Source organism: Ahaetulla prasina, chromosome 6 (assembly GCF_028640845.1).
Source record: "Ahaetulla prasina isolate Xishuangbanna chromosome 6, ASM2864084v1, whole genome shotgun sequence".
Lineage (NCBI taxonomy): Eukaryota > Metazoa > Chordata > Lepidosauria > Squamata > Colubridae > Ahaetulla > Ahaetulla prasina.
Genome location: NC_080544.1, coordinates 85,627,187 through 85,645,277, shown reverse-complemented (window position 1 = coordinate 85,645,277; position 18,091 = coordinate 85,627,187). Strand labels below are relative to the sequence as shown.

At 39.5% G+C, this 18,091-nt stretch overlaps 1 protein-coding gene across 3 annotated transcripts in view; it reads right to left on the bottom strand.

The window, feature by feature from the left end:
* KCNAB1 (potassium voltage-gated channel subfamily A regulatory beta subunit 1) overlaps positions 1–18,091 on the bottom strand; it is a 193,127-nt gene that overhangs the window by 21,747 nt on the left and 153,289 nt on the right. For 2 of the 3 annotated variants that reach the window (XM_058188530.1, XM_058188531.1), the window contains exons 7-8: positions 16,167–16,210; positions 14,197–14,283 (exon numbers count right to left, since the gene is read on the bottom strand). In XM_058188530.1, the coding sequence (XP_058044513.1) occupies positions 14,197–14,283; positions 16,167–16,210 (131 nt within the window). The remainder of the gene's footprint in view (positions 1–14,196; positions 14,284–16,166; positions 16,211–18,091) is intronic. The other variant, XM_058188532.1, reaches the window with a different exon arrangement.

Sequence of the window (18,091 nt, the reverse complement as noted above, 5' to 3'; positions counted from 1 at the left end):
AAGACTCAGGGCGGCTTACATTGTGTAAGGCAATAGTCTCATCCATTTGTATATTATATACAAAGTCAACTTGTATTGCCCCCCCAACAATCTGGGTCCTTATTTTACCTACCTTATAAAGGATGGAAGGCTGAGTCAACCTTGGGCCTGGTGGGACTCGAGCCTGCAGTAATTGTAATTGCAGGCAGCTGTGTGTTAATAACAGGCTGCATTAGCCTGTTGAGCCACTTCCCAGCCCTTTTCATTATATATTGAATGTGTGTGTTCAAAAAGCAGACAGAGCTAGGAGCCATTGCAAAGAGAAAGAGAACCTCATGGGATAAAATGGGAACTTGAAGTTCCTGCAAAGTTTGAAGCTCCTATTTTCCTTTTGGAACATCCCCCCCCCACCCTCTGCAACCCTAACAAATTAAAGCAAAGCAAGTTCTTTAAAAAGCCACCAAAAAAAATAAGGCCTACAAAGTTGATCCTCTACTACACTGGGAAATCTGAAAAAGGAAGGCAGATGACGCATACCTGAGCTAGGCTAACCCAATTTATCCTAAAAGCAAATCAAACCTCATTGCTGAGTTATTTGTTACACAGGAGAGATACTATCCTGGCTCTGGTGTTTTTGTTTCCTGCCATCTCTGTCCCAGAGGTATGAATGAGATTTAAGGAATTTCATTAAATTATCTTAGTAGAAAACTCAACATCTGATTCTTACAGATTATTTGTTGATGAATTTAGGCAGCATGGCTCTTAATTGCAAAGGTTTGGTATAAATCAGCACAATAAAGAAATGGCCACTGCCCACCCCAACCTCTCCTCATTAAAAAAAAGATTTATCTAAAGGACTGTAACTTTGGAACTTTGTTTATCATGCATTCAGAATGACATTAAGTATAGAGTTGCCATGGAAACTCTACATATGGTAGGATGGCAATGAATTAGCTCTGGGTTTTGTTTTGTTTTTTTGCTAATACACATATTCTTCTGGAGAAAAGCAGGAGTTACTCCAAACAAAGAGCATTAATGATTGCAATCACAATCTTTACAATTTTATTAGGAAGAAGGCAACAATATTTTAAACTGCAATCAACATGTTATCACAAGAATTTGTGTTTTAAGTACATATCTGCATGCATGTACACACATGTACACATATCCATACATGTATATATGCTTAAACATTATGTGTAAGAGGGATTGGCAAAGGCCATCCTTTCTCCTACTCAACTTGCCTCCATTCACGGCTAGAACATGGTCCCTGATAACTTTGCCAGCAAGGGTATACCACTGGATCTTTATCATAACAGATAGAAAATTTGGAAGTCACATAGAAAAGCTAACCAGCTGATTGACTGACTGATTGAAAATAAAGAGTCTTTGAAACTCCAGCTAGAACCATGATGGCAAACCTATGGCATGTGTGCCACAGGTGGCATGTGGAGCCATATCTGTGGGCACGTGAGCATTGCCCTAGTTCAGCTCCAACACACATGTGCACGCCGGCCAGCTGATTTTCAGGCCTTCTGAGCTCACAGAAATGGAATCGGCCCATTTCTGGCCTCCAGAGGGCCTATGGGGGGGGGAAATACCATTTTCGCCCTCCTCAGGCTCAAAGAAAGCCTCTGGAGCCTGGGGAGGGCAAAAAATGGGTCTTCCGGGCCCACCAGAAGTTGGGAAACGGGCCGTTTCTGGCCTCTGGAGGGTCTGGGGAGGGGAGGCCGTTTTTGTCCTCCCCAGGCTCCAGAAGATTTCTTGGAGCCTCGGGAGGGCAAAAACAGCCTCCCCCACCCTCTGGAGGCCCTCCAGAGGCCAGAAACAGGCCATTTCCTGACTTCCTGTGGGCCTGGAAGGCCTGAAAACTAGCTGGCCGGCACACACATGCATGCTAGAGCTGAGCTAGGGCAACACTCATTGCGCTGAGCTAGGACAATGCTCAGCTGAGCTAGGGCAATGAATGTGTGGAGGGTGGGGCAGGAGGGGCATTGAATTATGGGTGTGGGCACACATGCGCGACCCCCACAGCTTTTGGTATGCGACGGCAAAAAGGTTAGCCATCACTGAGCTAGAATGTAAACCAGTATAACATACTGTAATACATTCTAGATCCAGTATGAAAGGAATGGATCAAATACTGTACAGCTACCATATCTGGGCTGCAAAAATCCAGATAGCCAATAGAGGGCAGCAAAAAGGTAAAGAACACTCTTAACACTCTGCTCCCATCAAGTGGTTCCTTGGATTAGGGCAGCCCAAATATGATAAAGTAGAAGTAAATTGGCCAACACTAAACTTTGCTTAAGAGAGCGTCACTGATATCAAAAAGTTGGGCTGAATAAGTTTTGATAGGAAATACCAAGATATAGGCCAAAAAGTCAAGATGTTACCTTCTGGTAGCACAGACATGCAGTTGTGGTTGTCCCAGTTGTCATCGCTAAGCAAATCCAACTTAGTTGCAGCATTCTGCAGACATGTGATTGACATTTGAGACCTCCTACCAGCTTCCACATTAACCTTGCTTGCCAGAAACTGGGAGTGAAGGTTGCAAATAGTGATCTTGTGACTGCAGGATGTTGCAACATCGCAACTGCAAGCCAGTTGCCAAGCCTTGAATCACTATCGGTTGACTGCAGAATTATTGTGACAGCCGCAAGGATGTGTCATCGTCCTCCTTGTTCAATGCTGCTGTAACTTCAAACCATCGCTGAACAAGTTAGTTGTTCAATGAGGACCACCTGAAATGCCTGCAGCTTAATTTTCCATGTATATATTTTAACATGAAACACAATGTTTCCAACTCTCCCCATCATCTGAGAATATCTAGACCTCTGAACCCTGAAGTATTGAATCGGGCTAAACAATTCACCCAGCATTCTTTACCAGGATATAAAACTGTAAAGCTGTCTCTTCAAGGACAGGATAATGGGAGTAAGAACTATTCCGTCTGAAAAAAAGAGCAATCTGAACATAGACAAAAACTATTCTCCCGAGCTTCATTAAAAACCTACATGTACCTCTAAAAGAGTACCAATTATGATGCCATTAATATTTCCTTCACACAATAGAAAATAAGACCTTACGCAGATGCTCCTCTCCACTGCAAGGGAATCATAGCAACATTGCTCACATCAGCAGTCATGGAGTAGGAAGATTTCCAAAAGACAATGATGCGAGAGGTGTAATTATCACAAACACCATGTGGAGTTCTTTGCATTTTCTTCTTCGTTTTCCTAATATGAGTCTGTGCAAGGTTAGCTTCCCACAACTAGTTATTCTCCTGTCAATTTAGGATGTGAACAATGGCTTTGTCCTCCATTAGTTCTTCTTTCTGCATCCAAGATCATCTTACAGCCTCTCCACTGATACACAGTTATCACAACATCCCTGAGCTAGTCCCTTTTTTGGTCCATGGATCCTATCATTAAGAAGGAGGAAATCAAGAGTTGGTGCTTGGAAACAATACAACTTTAAAGAAAGGGGGAGGAGGAAATCTGAGAATGATCAAAGTCACACACACCGCTGACCAGTAGTTAATGTTAAGAGGATGCAAGTTCCTGACCAACTTATATCCTTTTAACATTACAGAAGTAAGTAGTAAAATGAACAAAATGCAATGATGGATATAAAAGTGAAGTGTGTGTGTGTGTGTGTGTGTGTGTGTGTGTGTGTGTGTGTGTGTGTGAATTTGCCAGGGAAGTGGGGAATCCCAGCAAATTGAATTGTTTTAGCTTAGGCTTTGTGTGAACTCCACAACTACAGTTTGTAAAACATCTGTGAAACAGAACGATTGTGATTTATTCAATAAGCCATTGTCAGTATGATATAGGAACCAAACCTGAACTTTCAAATATAAATTCAATAGAATTCCTTCTAGCCTGATACCTCAAGTGTTTTGAGGAGTTCTTTACTTCCCCATCAAGCATTAAAGTTGCATTCCCAAAACATCAAGAGAATGTTATCTTGAGTTTTCAATATTTTTCTAGATTTCCTCGTCCATTTTTTCCCCTAGCCAACAGTACTGTAAGATGGACTGAATTAAGAGACATTGATTGGCCCCAAGCCCCCCCCCGCAAAGCAACTGAAATTTATAATATAGATACTAAGAGGTATCTCCCAATCCCACTTTTATCTGTTTTTTTTTTAAATCATTAAGGTTTGCTCGCATTTGTAATATTTCGGCTCATTATAAAACAATATATATTTTGAGAGACTGACTTGAACATGCAATCTTTTAATTCTTCTGCAAGCTACACAGCCTGTGTGATATGTAAGTAGTCTTGGTTTAGTGACTGCAATTGGGAATGGCAACTCAGTTGTTAAGTGAAGAGGTCACTAAGTGGAAAAAAATCACATGACTGCAACTGAGCTTATGATTTTATTTCAACTTTCCTTTATCAGAAAATATAGCAATAGGACTTACTTATATACTGCTTCACAGTGCTTTACAGCCCTCTCTAAGCGGTTTACAGTGTCAGCCTATTGCCTCCAACAATCTGGATCCTCATTTTACCCACCTCGGAAGGATGGAAGGCTGAGTCAGCCTTGAGTCTGGTGAGATTTGATCTGCCAAACTGTTGGCAGCCGGTGATAAGCAGAAGTGCAGTACTGCACTCTAACCACTGCACCACCACGGCTAATTGGAGATATGACTCCAAACTGCTGGGTGAGCCCAAATGACAGAAAGATTTCCTGGAACTCACAAGAGATAAATAAACTCAAAAGGGATAAACCTTGTAGCCCTTTTTCTCCACCCCCACCCTCCCACCTTTTGAAATGCTCAGCCCACCATTGGAATAATTAGCAAGAAGAGAATTGATATTTGTATTTATATTCTTTGGAGAGGAAGGGATTACAAAACAGTAAGCAGTCACCAAATACCGAATACGCACTGAAAGGAATGTGCTAGCGCTGAATGTTTGCCTTAGGAGGCAAACAAAAGTCTTTAATGTGAAACTGATTAGGTCTTGTCAATTTCAGGCAACAGCTGTGAAGGCTAATTAAGGTCACAGAACTGAGCTTGTTAACTTGCAGTTAGCACATTTTAGGGAAGAGCTGTGCTAAGGAGGAAAGCAGTTCAGGAGGCGACAGCTTCTTTAGGCAATGACTCTGCTTTGCAAGGAGGGCAAAAAGAAAATGGGTCAAACACAGGACAACGTGTACTAACTGACTGTAATGGTGAACAGGTGAAGAGGGTCTACAACAACTCACCGCGGCCAACTCACCCCAACCAACTTGTTGCGGTCAACTCGCTGTGGCCAGCTCATCACAGAACAACCTACCATGGCCAACTCGGCCATGGGACAACTCACTGCAGGACAAGAGTTACACTAATGTTGAAGAAATAGTTGAATATAATCATTAAGGAAAGGATGCCAAAGGAGGAACAAAATGAAATGTGAATGACAAAAATTAAAATAATTTAATTAAAAAAAATAAAAATAAAATAAATTGAATTGTTGAATTGTCCCGCAACGAGTTGTCCCATGGTGAGTTGGCCATGGTGAGTTGGCCCTGGTGAATTGGTCACACTGAATTGGCTGTAGCGAGTTGACCGTGGCAAATTGGTTGAAGCGAGTTGTCCCATTCTAGACCAAGAGACAGAGATGCTACAAAGGTCATTGACTGCAAAATTAATTTTCCATCATCATCATAACTGAATGGTCACACTCCAAGGCAATTGTTAAATGAGGACCACCTGCAGTAGTACACAAAATGAAGGGGGAATGAAGTGGTCCATGGAATTTATTGTTGTTGAAATTAGATTGTGGCTTCAAAACAGAGTAGACTGACATATCTTGTTAGCCTAAATTAGTAAAATATGAAGAATCAAATCATGCAGTTCACCAAAGTGTATGCCTTTAAAATTTGTTGGTCATAAAAAGTTCTATTAGACACTTGGTTTCTTGACATCCTAAATTAAAATTATTCTCTTCCTATAATAACTCCCTTTTTGCGACCCTGTAATCTTCATTTGGGGTAAAGTTGGGGGTGATTGGATGGAGCTGAGCATTTACTGCTCGGATGCTCTTCCTGACACCTATGTGGAGTTCGCAGCGGATATTTTCTCTTTGTACCCTGAGAGAGAAACATCTGCTGCTACCTAGAATTAAACTCTCAACCTTCTGAATGGGAGGCAAGCGTCTTCACTGCTAGGCCACTTGCCGCTCCTACTCTCTTCCTACAATGTGGAAAACAAATAGGACTAGATAATTATTAACAGGGTATTTATTCGCTTATTTGGAGGCTGAGGTCTTTCTTCTCTAATACTTGCAATTTAGATGTTTATAGCTTGCAATTATTCAGTTCTTTGAATTATTCAGTTCTTTGAATGCATCCTAGACAAACTATAATTTTTATGTTGGTAAAAGATGAAAGGTTTTGGCTAATTTTGTATTTTTTAAAAAAATAAAGGGATTTATTTTATCTTGTTTGATTTGAGACTTGTTGCCACATGTCCATTGAAGGCCTTCTAGATTTGAGAGGCAATTGAAATAATGAGCACAGTTGAGAAGAAGATGCCTTTTGTCCTGCACCAATTTTCTTAATAGAAAAGGAGTAGCATAGCCTCATTCGTAACATGAGAGGGTTGAGCAACTGAGACCAACACATTTTCCAAGTCAGCTTGCCAGGTAATAGGAAGGCAGTGGAAGAATTCCTAGTGGGGGTAGGATGAAAATGTAATACTTTACAAAAGACCTCTCTGTGGGATCTGCTATTTTTTTTCCGAGAAAGCTTTTTTATATTTCATCTAAAGAAGTTCATGGTTTCCTTGTGGAATAGACAATAACATTATTGAGGAATGAACAATGAAGAAAAGTGGAGATGGTGACCACAAATGGCAAATTATATGCATCCTTTACTATCGATACTGCATATTTCAGTTTAATGGGGGAAGAGTTTATTCAGTGAACAGTTCCTTCTACCAGGTAAAGAAAACCTGGTAGAAGGAACTGTTCCAAATTATCTTCATCAACCTAACAGGTTGTCCTTGCTTAACAACTAGTTGTTTGGTTAAAACAGTCAAAGTTATGACGGACTGCTCCCAAAGTTACTTATGACCTAGTTTCAGAGTTCTGATGGTGTCACCCAGTCCCTATGGCCACATGACAGGTGCTTGGCAACCAGCTCACTTTTATAGCCGGGTTATAGTATTCTGCAGTCACAGGACTGCAATTTATGATATCTTTGCCAATTTCTTCCCTTTTCAGAGGGTTTCTGACAAAAACCACCCATAGGAATGAATTGACTCATTTTGTGACTGCCATGTTTGCTTTATGACTACCAGATTCACTTTACAACTGCCTCAAAAAAGATTGTAGAAGCAGGTCGGTTGTGTGGATGCCTTGACTAATGACTGCCATGACTTATGACATAAATTCTAGGTTCCATTATTGTTTTAAGTTGAGGAATACCTATAATGTCCTTAGGATTATATGTTTCCAGCAACTGTGGATGCTGTGCTTTGTTTTCAAAAAGCAACTGAACTTTGTTTTGCTTGAAAACATTTCGCTTCACATCCAAGAAGCTTCTTCAGTTCTGACTGACTGGTGGAGGATGGAAAGATGTATATTCCTTTCAGTCATATGGTCGTTACCATTCTTTCTGAGAGCTGTTGAGGACACTCGGAGGTTTATCTGTGCCCTCAAGGTACCCTCAAGGAATATAAATCCTTCCATCCTCAACCATTCATTCAGAATTGAAGAAGCGTCTTGGATAAGAAGCAAAATGTCTTCAAGCCAAAAAAAGAAAGTCCAGTTGCCTTTTGAAAAAGCACCTTTGGACAACCATGACCTGGATGACTGAGAATGTCCATAGACATTCAGATAAGGGGAAGCTGCATTAGTCACAGTAGCTTGAAATTTTGGAACTGTATTCTCAAACACATCAGGAGAACAATATTTGGAGGGACATATATCGGGGTGTATGTTTCATTAAAAGAGCCAGTTTGGTGTAGTGGTTAAAGGTACTGAGGTAGAAACAAGGAAGCTATTAGTTCTAGTCCCTCCCTTAAACATGAAAAGCAGCTGGCTGACTTTGGGCTAGTCCTAGGAAGAAGACAATGGCAAAAAGTGTTGTCAAGAAAACTGCAGGGACTAGTCCAGCTATCTCCAGGAATTAAGACTAACACAAAGGACAGCCCACTCCCCAGCAAAAAAAAAAAAAAAGTCTAATTAAAGTAGTGCTTACTTAGGAGTAGACAAGTATGGCATTGTCCAGAGAGTCTCTCTTTGAATTATTTTCACTTAATGGGTAACTTGGAAGGCTGTCAGTGACAGATAATATTTCAATGTATATTCAGTGACTCAAATAGAAGTACTTAGCCTTCAGTGCTTAGACATATAAATACTTGTCACTATAACCGAAGGCAAGAGCTGCAAAAATGCGTAAGCTATGCTGACAAACATTCCCATTCCATCCTCCGTTTTATGATGTGTATTTTATCTTCCCTTCTGAGGTTTAACAGCATGGTGGGCTTCAGCATTAGCATAAAACAAGGCCGTGCAATTAGTCAAACAGTTACAGCAAGCTGCAAATAGATGCAGAGAATGTGTGCATGAAGATGGTACAGATCAGGGGTGTCAAACTTGCGTCGTCATGGTGTTGTCATGTGATGTATCGTGACTTCCCCCCCTTTGCTAAACTGGGCGTGGACAGTGCATGATGCATCTGACCTGTGGGCCGCGAGTTTGACAGTCCTGTTATAGATCCTATCCCGATGTCTAAGTACTTGAAAATATTCTTCTTGAAGGCCATTACATATATTTTTATGCTCAAATGACATTGTTTGGGGCTTTCAGAACACTTTCAGAACCAGCATTTGATTAAAGAAATCTTTTTCAATTACTCATGCTTCATTTGCTTTCAAGGTGCCTATTGGCAGTATGAAGCACCCTAAAGAGTCACCAATTGTATTTACTGACAGGAAGATTAGGTTTTCCCCCTAAGTAATTATCTGTGGATTGAGGAAATCCGCTTACATTTGTTAAAAAGAAGGTACTGATTGATATGCAGAAGTGCAAAGGGCTACCAAAGAATATGGATGGTTTTGAAAACTAATCAAACATCACACAGCCAAAACCAGGCTTTATTGGGAGTTCTGCTTTTTGGCGATGCTTAAAAGCAGGACTTCCACAGTTTGTTCTTTCCCTTTTCTGTCCTTCTTCTCAAGTGAAGCTTCTCCTTCACAAAGCTTTATCCTGATTTCCCCACTCTCCCTTGTTTGTTGCTCTTAAGAAAGATGTTGACGAAGCTTTGCCATTCTATAGTAATAATAGTATGGCAGTGGTTTTCCATTGCCATCTTCAGAATGTTTTTTCAATGTTTCTCTAGTCTGTGATCTGGGATTTTTTTGTGTGGGATCCATATCTATAGATATTACAAATATTTGGTCAGTGAATATTTTCATACTACGAATTAAATCAGAGCTATCTAAATCATGCTTTACATGCCAAGATCTGAATTGCAGACAATTCTTTTCTTCAAACGCAGGCTAGAAACAGAAAATTCCTATTCCTTACTTTATTATGATGATGCATAATTGATGCAATGTTAAAACCAAGGAATTTTTTTTCTTTGCAAAGGCTAAAGTTGTTCATCAAAACGTATCTCCTAGAGAGTAGAATATCCACCCATTTTCATTTCCCTCACTGTGGTGAGATGTGCTACATTGCAAATTAAATTACAAACTGTTTTTCATCTGTGCATATAAATTATCATATAATTATTTTAACCAAATCTAAGTCCTATGCCATTTTTTTGGGTAATGTGTTAAGTAGCATTTTTATGTTCTTTTGATAGCCTACCTTGTATGTATATAAAGAGAACACTGTTCTATGCCAAAAAATCCAAACAAAACAAAACAAAACAAAACAAAACAAAACAAAACAACAGAACAGAACAGAACAGAACAAAACATTTCTTAGGAAATCCAACTTTGCCCTCCTACTCTAAAAGTGTAAGAGTAACAATAAAAAGTAATTCCCAAATATTTCATGTTAGACTTCCTTGAATTCCTGATGCAATAGAAGGGAAGAAACCCAAACACATTTCATTTTGAAGTTCTCTGAGCTTATATCCAGATGGCAGACATTTTATTTCCCCACTAGCTAATACTATCAGTGCTGGAGTTGGGATGAAATGAGCACTGTTGGTTAGCTATTCTCCCTCCTACCTTCAGTCTTACCTATTTTGCATAGACTTGCGTGCAGGGTGGTTATTTTTGATGGATCATATGTTTGTTTTTATTGTGACTGCTGAAATCTAGATGTGGTTTGGTTACCAGGCTGATATGGAGTACAATATGTTACAATATGCTGTAGCAATTGGAGATTGCTGTGTAATGGGAGCAGTAGTGTGTTTCAAATTTTTTTACTACCGGTTCTGTGGGTGTGGCTTAGTGGGTGTGGCATGGCTTGGTGGGTGTGGCTTGGTGGGCATGGCAGGGGAAGGATACTGTAAAGTCTCTATTCCCTCCTCAATCCAGGGGAAGGTTACTGCAAAATCCCCATTTCCTCCTGATCAGCTGGGACTTGGGAGGCAGAGAATAGATGGGGGCGAGGCCAGTCAGAATTTTTACTACCTGTTCTCCGAACCACTCAAAATTTCAGCTACCGGTTCTCCAGAACTGGTCAGAACCTGCTGAAACCCACCTCTGGATGGGAGGGTGTTGTTGGGTGCTGAGCTAAGGGGCTAATGTCTGACCCTTATTTATGTCTTTCAATACAACTAAAATTCTGTACCCCTGTTAATCACTGCTTGGACTGAGTGCCACACATGAATTGACTTGCATTTTTCAATCTGGCCTGTTCTACTTTTTCCACTGCTTCCCAGTTAAGTAATACTTGAGGTTGTCTGTGTAGAGGGAGATTAGTACAGTGCAGATAATCCCAAAATACAAGTCTTCATAAATACACAAAAGTAATCTAGGGATACTAAGAATAAGCAGGGAGAAGATACAGTTTAACAACTGTAAGAGATTAGCACTGCTGCAAACAGATGGGCCTGAAATTTAGCCAAACACACAACAGCAGGGAGGCCAGCCATTCCAGCAATTATTTGCATTGTCACTAGTGAGCAAGACTTGAGTCTGGTGGTCCCTAGGCCATCCTATGTAATTCTTATTCACCTGCAAACAACTAAAGAGAAGCAATAATTCTGAAAACTGTCTCTAGAGGTAAGTGATGTTCATATAAACACCTTTAGAATGAACTGTGCACATGCAGTTACGATTGTCATAAATACATTTCTGGGCAAAAACAGGTAGTTCAAATGCCACTGAATATAATTACTCTTATCTTTGGTATGGGATTTCAAACAGCCTGAAGTATGTTCAGGATTGCAGCCCTATTGTATCCTCTCCCCCTTCAGTATAACTGGTTGAACAAAAAGGTTTTATTTTGCTCCAAGTCACAAAACTTGTTAAGCTCATTATCTGCTAACAAATTTGCAATCCTCTTCCCATCTTCAGTAAAGGCTCTCAACCTCATCACCAGAGGGCAACGTCAGGAAACATCACATCAAACCAAACATTTAAGAAATGCTACTGGTGTCTGATTTAATTTGTACAAAAGGGATGAGTTGTACTTTACATTTTTATATTAAAAAGTTATAAAACACCACAGATAAATTTACTTGTTAAGAAACTAATATGCCTAATTTGGGTATTTTGTGCAGAAAAAAAATAACACCATTAATTGAATACTGTAGTCAAAGCAGTATTTAAAAAAAGATTAATCTCTAAGAAACAAATGATACACAAAGCAGTCCAGGGAAATGAATAATTCCCATTGTTTTTGGAAGCCATACATGAAATCACAGCATTATTGGCAAAGCACTATTGCAGGGATAACGAAGGCTTTGCAAAAGATGAAAGCAAAAAGCAGTGCAATTAGCATTTGCTTTTGCTAAGGTCTGGTGACTGCATTCTTTATTGCAGTTTTATATTTTAGCCAAAGGAATATTTACTGAAAATAAACATAATCAATCAGCACCTGAGTTCTATGTGCATCAAGGTAAGACAACAAAAAAATACAGCATTACATATTACACTGGGAGCCTCTGTTCTTTTTCATTATGGTACAAAGACCAAGAAAAATGATGCTGGGTAAACCCAAGCCATCATCTCTCTTCCAATAGCACTCAGCAAATACACATGTCATTATTGATGAACAACAGCAAACTATCCTTAGACATGGAACTGAATGTTTAATTGATTTCCAAGCTACTAGCTCGTGCCTGAAAGAACTATGTTTCAAGTATATATTTGAGACCAAGGACAATTACATTTTTTTAAAGGTTGCCCAGTGTCAATCCATGTCATGGAGTAGCAACGGGTAACCTCTTTAAAATCTTTTTTCCAATGTTCAAGGACTTCAGGAGGCAAAGTCAACTATGTGATGAAACCATCCCAGAGGGTATAAATTGTGTGTGTGTGTGTGTCAGGGGAGGTTGCCTTTGTCTACCACATTTCAAAGTCTGTTCTGAATAATACCTGCTTTGGCACAACATTTAGAAGTAGCTATCATGAGGAGAACCTCCCACAGAATTAGTCTTTTTAATTGGAGGTCATTAATTTGATATCTGGAAATAAGAAGTGCAGAAACTGTATAATATATCATATATTTTATATTTACCAGCAGCTATGCAGTTAGTGGGGGAGGAATGAATCAGTGGTATGACAAGCACTGTAATATCCAGAGAAGCAATTCTTGGACTTAAGCTAAAAAGCCCTTTATACACGTACATCTTCCTTGGGAAAATTAAGCATTGGCTCGGCCATAATCAATTAGGCACTAGGAACACTCAGGTGTGAAGAACGTTGCAAGCAGTAATGAGATGTAAAAGTGCTAACTGCAAGAATGCTAACTAGGATAAGGAAGAACTAACAATTAGCACTGGGAACCCACGGCTTTTAGAGATCAACTAGAGGAATTAAGCTACTTTTTGATATGCCTTCTATCACTCTTTGTCCTAATTTAAGAATGGCACTGCATCCATTTGCTATTTCACTTTAAAGCCATGCACATTAACTTGATAACCTGATCAATGAATCACAATCAAATTAACTCTATAAAGAGAGTTGGCTAACCTCCCCTATTTAAACTTGCTTCTGCCTCCAGCACCAACTAATAACCCAATTTGTTTCATTGGTGGTGCACTGGCCTCGAGTTTAAAGAAAATCAAACAGTTCTTTCAGTTGTTGTATGGTGATTTCGTGTATATATGGAAACATCTATATCTGTCCATTTGGAGAGGTGTTTTTTTTCAAACTTGGCCTCTTTAAGATATTCAGACTTCAATTCCTGTGTGATGGATGGGGAATTCTGGAAGTTAAAGTGCATACATCTCAAAGGGGACAAGTTTGAAAAATATTGATTTAGACTAGGGATGTCAAACTCGCACAGTGGTGTCATGTGATGTATTGGGACTTTTTTCCCCCTTCGCTAAACCGGGCATGGGCATGGCTAGCACGTGACACATCCAGTCTGTGGCCTGCAAGTTTGACAGCCCTGATTTAGACCATGCTCAATTTTTTAATTTTTCACATATAATGTTCATTTCTTACTGCATTTTTTTTTTTGGTCAATTTCATTAGTATGAAATCAGTATGCATTTTTGGGCAGTGATTCCTAAAACTAATTTAATGCACTTTATATGTACAGTATAAAATATGTTCCAGGTCATCTGCCTTAATTGGTTTTAATTAGTTTTTGTCTGTTTATTGTATTTTTATGTTCTTGTTTACCACTCAAAGCATATTAGTTAAGATGGTCATCTATTTTTTAAATAAATACTGTAAATAAAATGGAACATGTCAACTATATAAATTTGTATGATTTAAGGATGGATGGTTTTGCCTGCACAGAAATTACACTATCAACTTGAAATCCTAAGTCAATTAAAATACAAATAACTAAGAAATGGAAGCCTTTATGCAGTGCAAACAAAAGATGTTGAAAACTGCTCTAGCAATACTTACAGCTAAGTACTGTTAAGTATTAAGCGGGCCACATAAATACACTTCCATTACTCTAAGTACGGGTCTCCTAATAAAAATATTGAAGACTCCAAAGAATCAAGTCTTAAGAGTTTCTTATATGATTTCCCTGCATACTTGAGGATAACCATTTTTTTATCCTGTCATAAACAGCACAGACCTATGAGCCAGGATCATTCAAGCAAAACGTTTTTATTAAATTTATTGCTAACCTTCCATTGGAGTATTACCATCTGGTCGGTTTGCAAAGACCACATCCACATATTCAAGCTGCAGTCTCTGGAGAGAGGCTTTTAATCCTAAAAATGAAACAGGGGATCATTAGAGCCAGGCACACGACAAGAAATTTAATAGCTCAGTAGCATTGTCCATCTAAATCTTCCTCGAAAGGTAGAGTGGGGAATAGGTAAAATTATATTGCCTATTAAAAAGAACCAAAACAAGAGAAGAATCTTTCTCTCTTTTTGCATGGCTTTATTCTGTTTATTATGATGAAAACTGGATTGGAGAGTGCAAGCATTTGGCAGTCAACTCCTCATCCTCAACCCAGTTCATCATCAAGAGGCAAGGTTTAGAAATTCATCCTGTTTTAAGTTACACTAAACAACAGGAAGCCCTGTTTTCTTACATATTGGAACTCTTCAATAAGTTGCCACATTTTATTCTATAGGGTTCAAACCCTCAACTGGAAATTGAATTCATGGATCTTTGCACCTGGAATGACTACATACAATGCATTAACTTTAGGAGCTATCCAGGTGCTGGCACTCAGCAGTTGCAGAGAGGCAACATCTAATCAAGGTCATGCCACAGTGATACGAGTCTTGGTTTAGGATTTATTTATTTGCACATCCCCAGTCCCCAAAGTATATTTCCACACACTTAGAAATTATTGAAGACTTTCCACAAATTGAATACCCAAAATAGAAGAATAAATTAGAATTACATATTAATTACAATCACTTCATAATAAACATATACCTTTAATATGGTGCATCAAAAGAAAATAGGTATCAAGATGGGATCTTCAAACTACCTCCTCCAAACTGGCTAGAATTGGGAATGATGGGAATTGCAGCCTAACCATCTAGACCTGATTACCATTCTCTTTCTTCTCTTATGATAAGGGTAAGACACAAAGAACCGTCTTGAATACTCCTCTGATGGAAAGTTTAATCTTAACATAAATGAGAAGGCAGTTCCTGATGATCTCACATGGGTGTCAGAGATTTATTTGGCTAGTTTACTTACTTACTTACTTATTTGTCAAGAACCTGTTAGGTAATATATATAAGTATAAGCATGAATTGAATACATAAAATAGATACAAATAGAGAAAACATTAGGACAGGGACGGTAGGCACTTTGGTGAGCTTATGCACGCCCCTTACAGACCTCTTAGGAATGGGGTGTGGTCAACAGTAGCCAGTCTTAGGTTAAAGTTTTGGGGGTTTGGGGAAGAAACCACAAAGTCAGGTAGTGAATTCCAGGTATTGGCCACTCTGTTGCTAAAGTTATATCGATATCCTGCCTTTTCTCCAGAACAGGGGTGTCAAACTCACAGCCTGTGGGCATGTCACGTGCTGGCCCCATCCTCGCCCAGTTTAGCAAAGGGGGAAAAAAATCCCGATACATCACGTGACGACGCCATGATGACACAAGTTTGACACCCGTACTCCAGAAGCTCAAGGAGACTTACATGGAAATATTCTTTCTTTATAGTGGCTGAGTTAGATACTGGCTGAAAATTATCTGATTAGTTTCCATAGGTTACAGTGAACTTAAACCTGAGTCCAACAATGTAATCACTACACTGCATAGGATCTATAGAATGGTTGACTACTTTGCGTAGAAAAAAAAGAAATATGCTACAGTGCAGTTTTGGAAAATGTGGAGGCAGAGGCAACTCAAAACATTCTTAGTTCCAGGGGAAATGTGCATCTTCAAAACTGCTTTAAGCTTTCATTTCAATTTATTTCTCAGCCCTGGTCCTTCATTTGTATTACTGTACAAAAATAATGTAACTGATTGTTGTAGCAGTTTACTTTAGTACAAAATATAAAGCATTATTATATTCAGAATAGGAATGGTGAGTTCTTGTTTCATTTAGTTGCCTGCAAACTAACATGAATCCCTGAAGTGGGGAACCTATAAACAGTTATATAAATAAATAGGCAAATACCTTCAATAATGTGTTTCCTTGAAAGTCCTCTTTCTGTTTCAGCTCTGCAAAAAATGTACACATTATTTTCATATGTTTCATATGTATGGAAAATTATTTGTTAAAAACAATATCAAATATTTTATTAATAATAATGCCCTTGGATAAAGTATACTACCATCAGTGGTGAGATTCAGTCATTTCAGGCCGGTTTGGGTGAACTGGTAGTTAAATTGCTGTCAGGGCCTGCCCCTTCCTGACCTGCCCCATCCAGGAGTCCTCAAGTGCCCCATTTTGGCTCCCAGCTAAGTGCAGGGAGGCCTCCCAGGCCCAAAATGGGGCGCAGGTGTGTGTGCAGCACCCCCCCACGCCCCATTTTCTCTCCCAAGAGGCTTCAGGGAGGCCTCCAAGGCCCAAAACCGGGTACGGGGAGTGGTGCGTTCCCCCCACGGGCCGTTTTTGCTCCCAAGGGAGTGCAGGAACGTGAATGCTGCCTGTCACACACACTGGCCACGCCCACCCATCCAGTCATCAGGGCAGAGAATCGATTCTTAAATTATTTGAATCCCACCACTGAGTACCATATATGTTGACAAGCAACTGTGGTATATGATTTTTTGTGGCCTGGTCTGACTGCTGTTCTGCTACTGTGAGTCATTAAATGGAATTGGAAAAAGAGAGAAAAAGCTTAATTTTTGCTCTTGAAGGGCAACTGTGCTGACATGATGGCTGATGACCTGACCAGGCTGTTGAGAGGAGTTACAGAGATAGCAGTACCTTTGATCTAGCCTGGTATATATTGTGGACTAGAGCCTTAGAGAGACACCCACCTCCTCGGTTGCTAGGAGGTATGCTACTGGTTTAACCAAAACTGGAAAGAAAGAGGGCAGGAGAGAAGAAGCCTTGATTTATTTATAAAAATAATAAAGGCAGGAACGTCTATGAGGTTCTTAGTCATCCAGGTCAAGTCTGCCTCAAATATGTTTTTTTTTATTTTTCTTCTCATCCAAGAAGCTACTTCAATTCTTCAGTTCTGAGAAATGAAGAAGCATCTTGGATGAGAAGTGAAATGTTTTCAAGAAAATTTTTAAAAAGTCCTATTCTTTGTGAAAGTATTTTTGGGCCAACAAAGATAGGAAATGACTGACTGACTGAAGAGGAAAATTGGAAAGTAAAGTTATATGCGTGTGCAGAACAGTTGTTATTTCCTGATCAGAAAAGGAGAATAAAGGTCTGTTGGAAGAAACATCTGGGTTCTGTTCCAAGTAGGGATAAAGACACTGGAAACATGGAGACTGCTTGGAAAGATGGTTTAATCTTCACATGGCTTGATCACATGGCTTGAGTTCCTGAACAGAAAAGGGCTGAGATCCTGTGCACTCCCTGGCTTTATGCTTTTTCTGAGATTTGAACTTTCTGGGGCACAGGAAGAGTATCCTGATTGGTTGTCAGACTCTCATGGGGTGGGGGTCTTAGCTAGCCTTGCTGGCTGATGTAATCTTCCCAGGTGTCATTTTTTTATTTATTTATTTAATTTTGTCAAAACAATATATACAAGCATAACACTAAAAGATTATATAATGTATAAACAAATATATGAGGAGAAAGAAGGAAGTATAAGCATATATATTTTCTGAGGTTTTCATGGGTGTTTGTATGTAGGTTTTTGGTTGTTCGGGTTTTCTCCCGTGTAAAATTGGAAATGTCTTGGCAACGTTTCGACGAAGTCTCATTCGTCATCTTCAGGCTTCAGCTTCGTGCTTCTGGGAGCAATGTTCCCAGAAGAACACATTACTCCCAGAAGCACGAAGCTGAAGCCTGAAGATGACGAATGAGACTTCGTCGAAACGTTGCCAAGACATTTCCAATTTTACACGGGAGAAAACCCGAACAACCAAAGACATATATATATATATGGAAAGAAACAAAAGGACAGGAACGGTAGG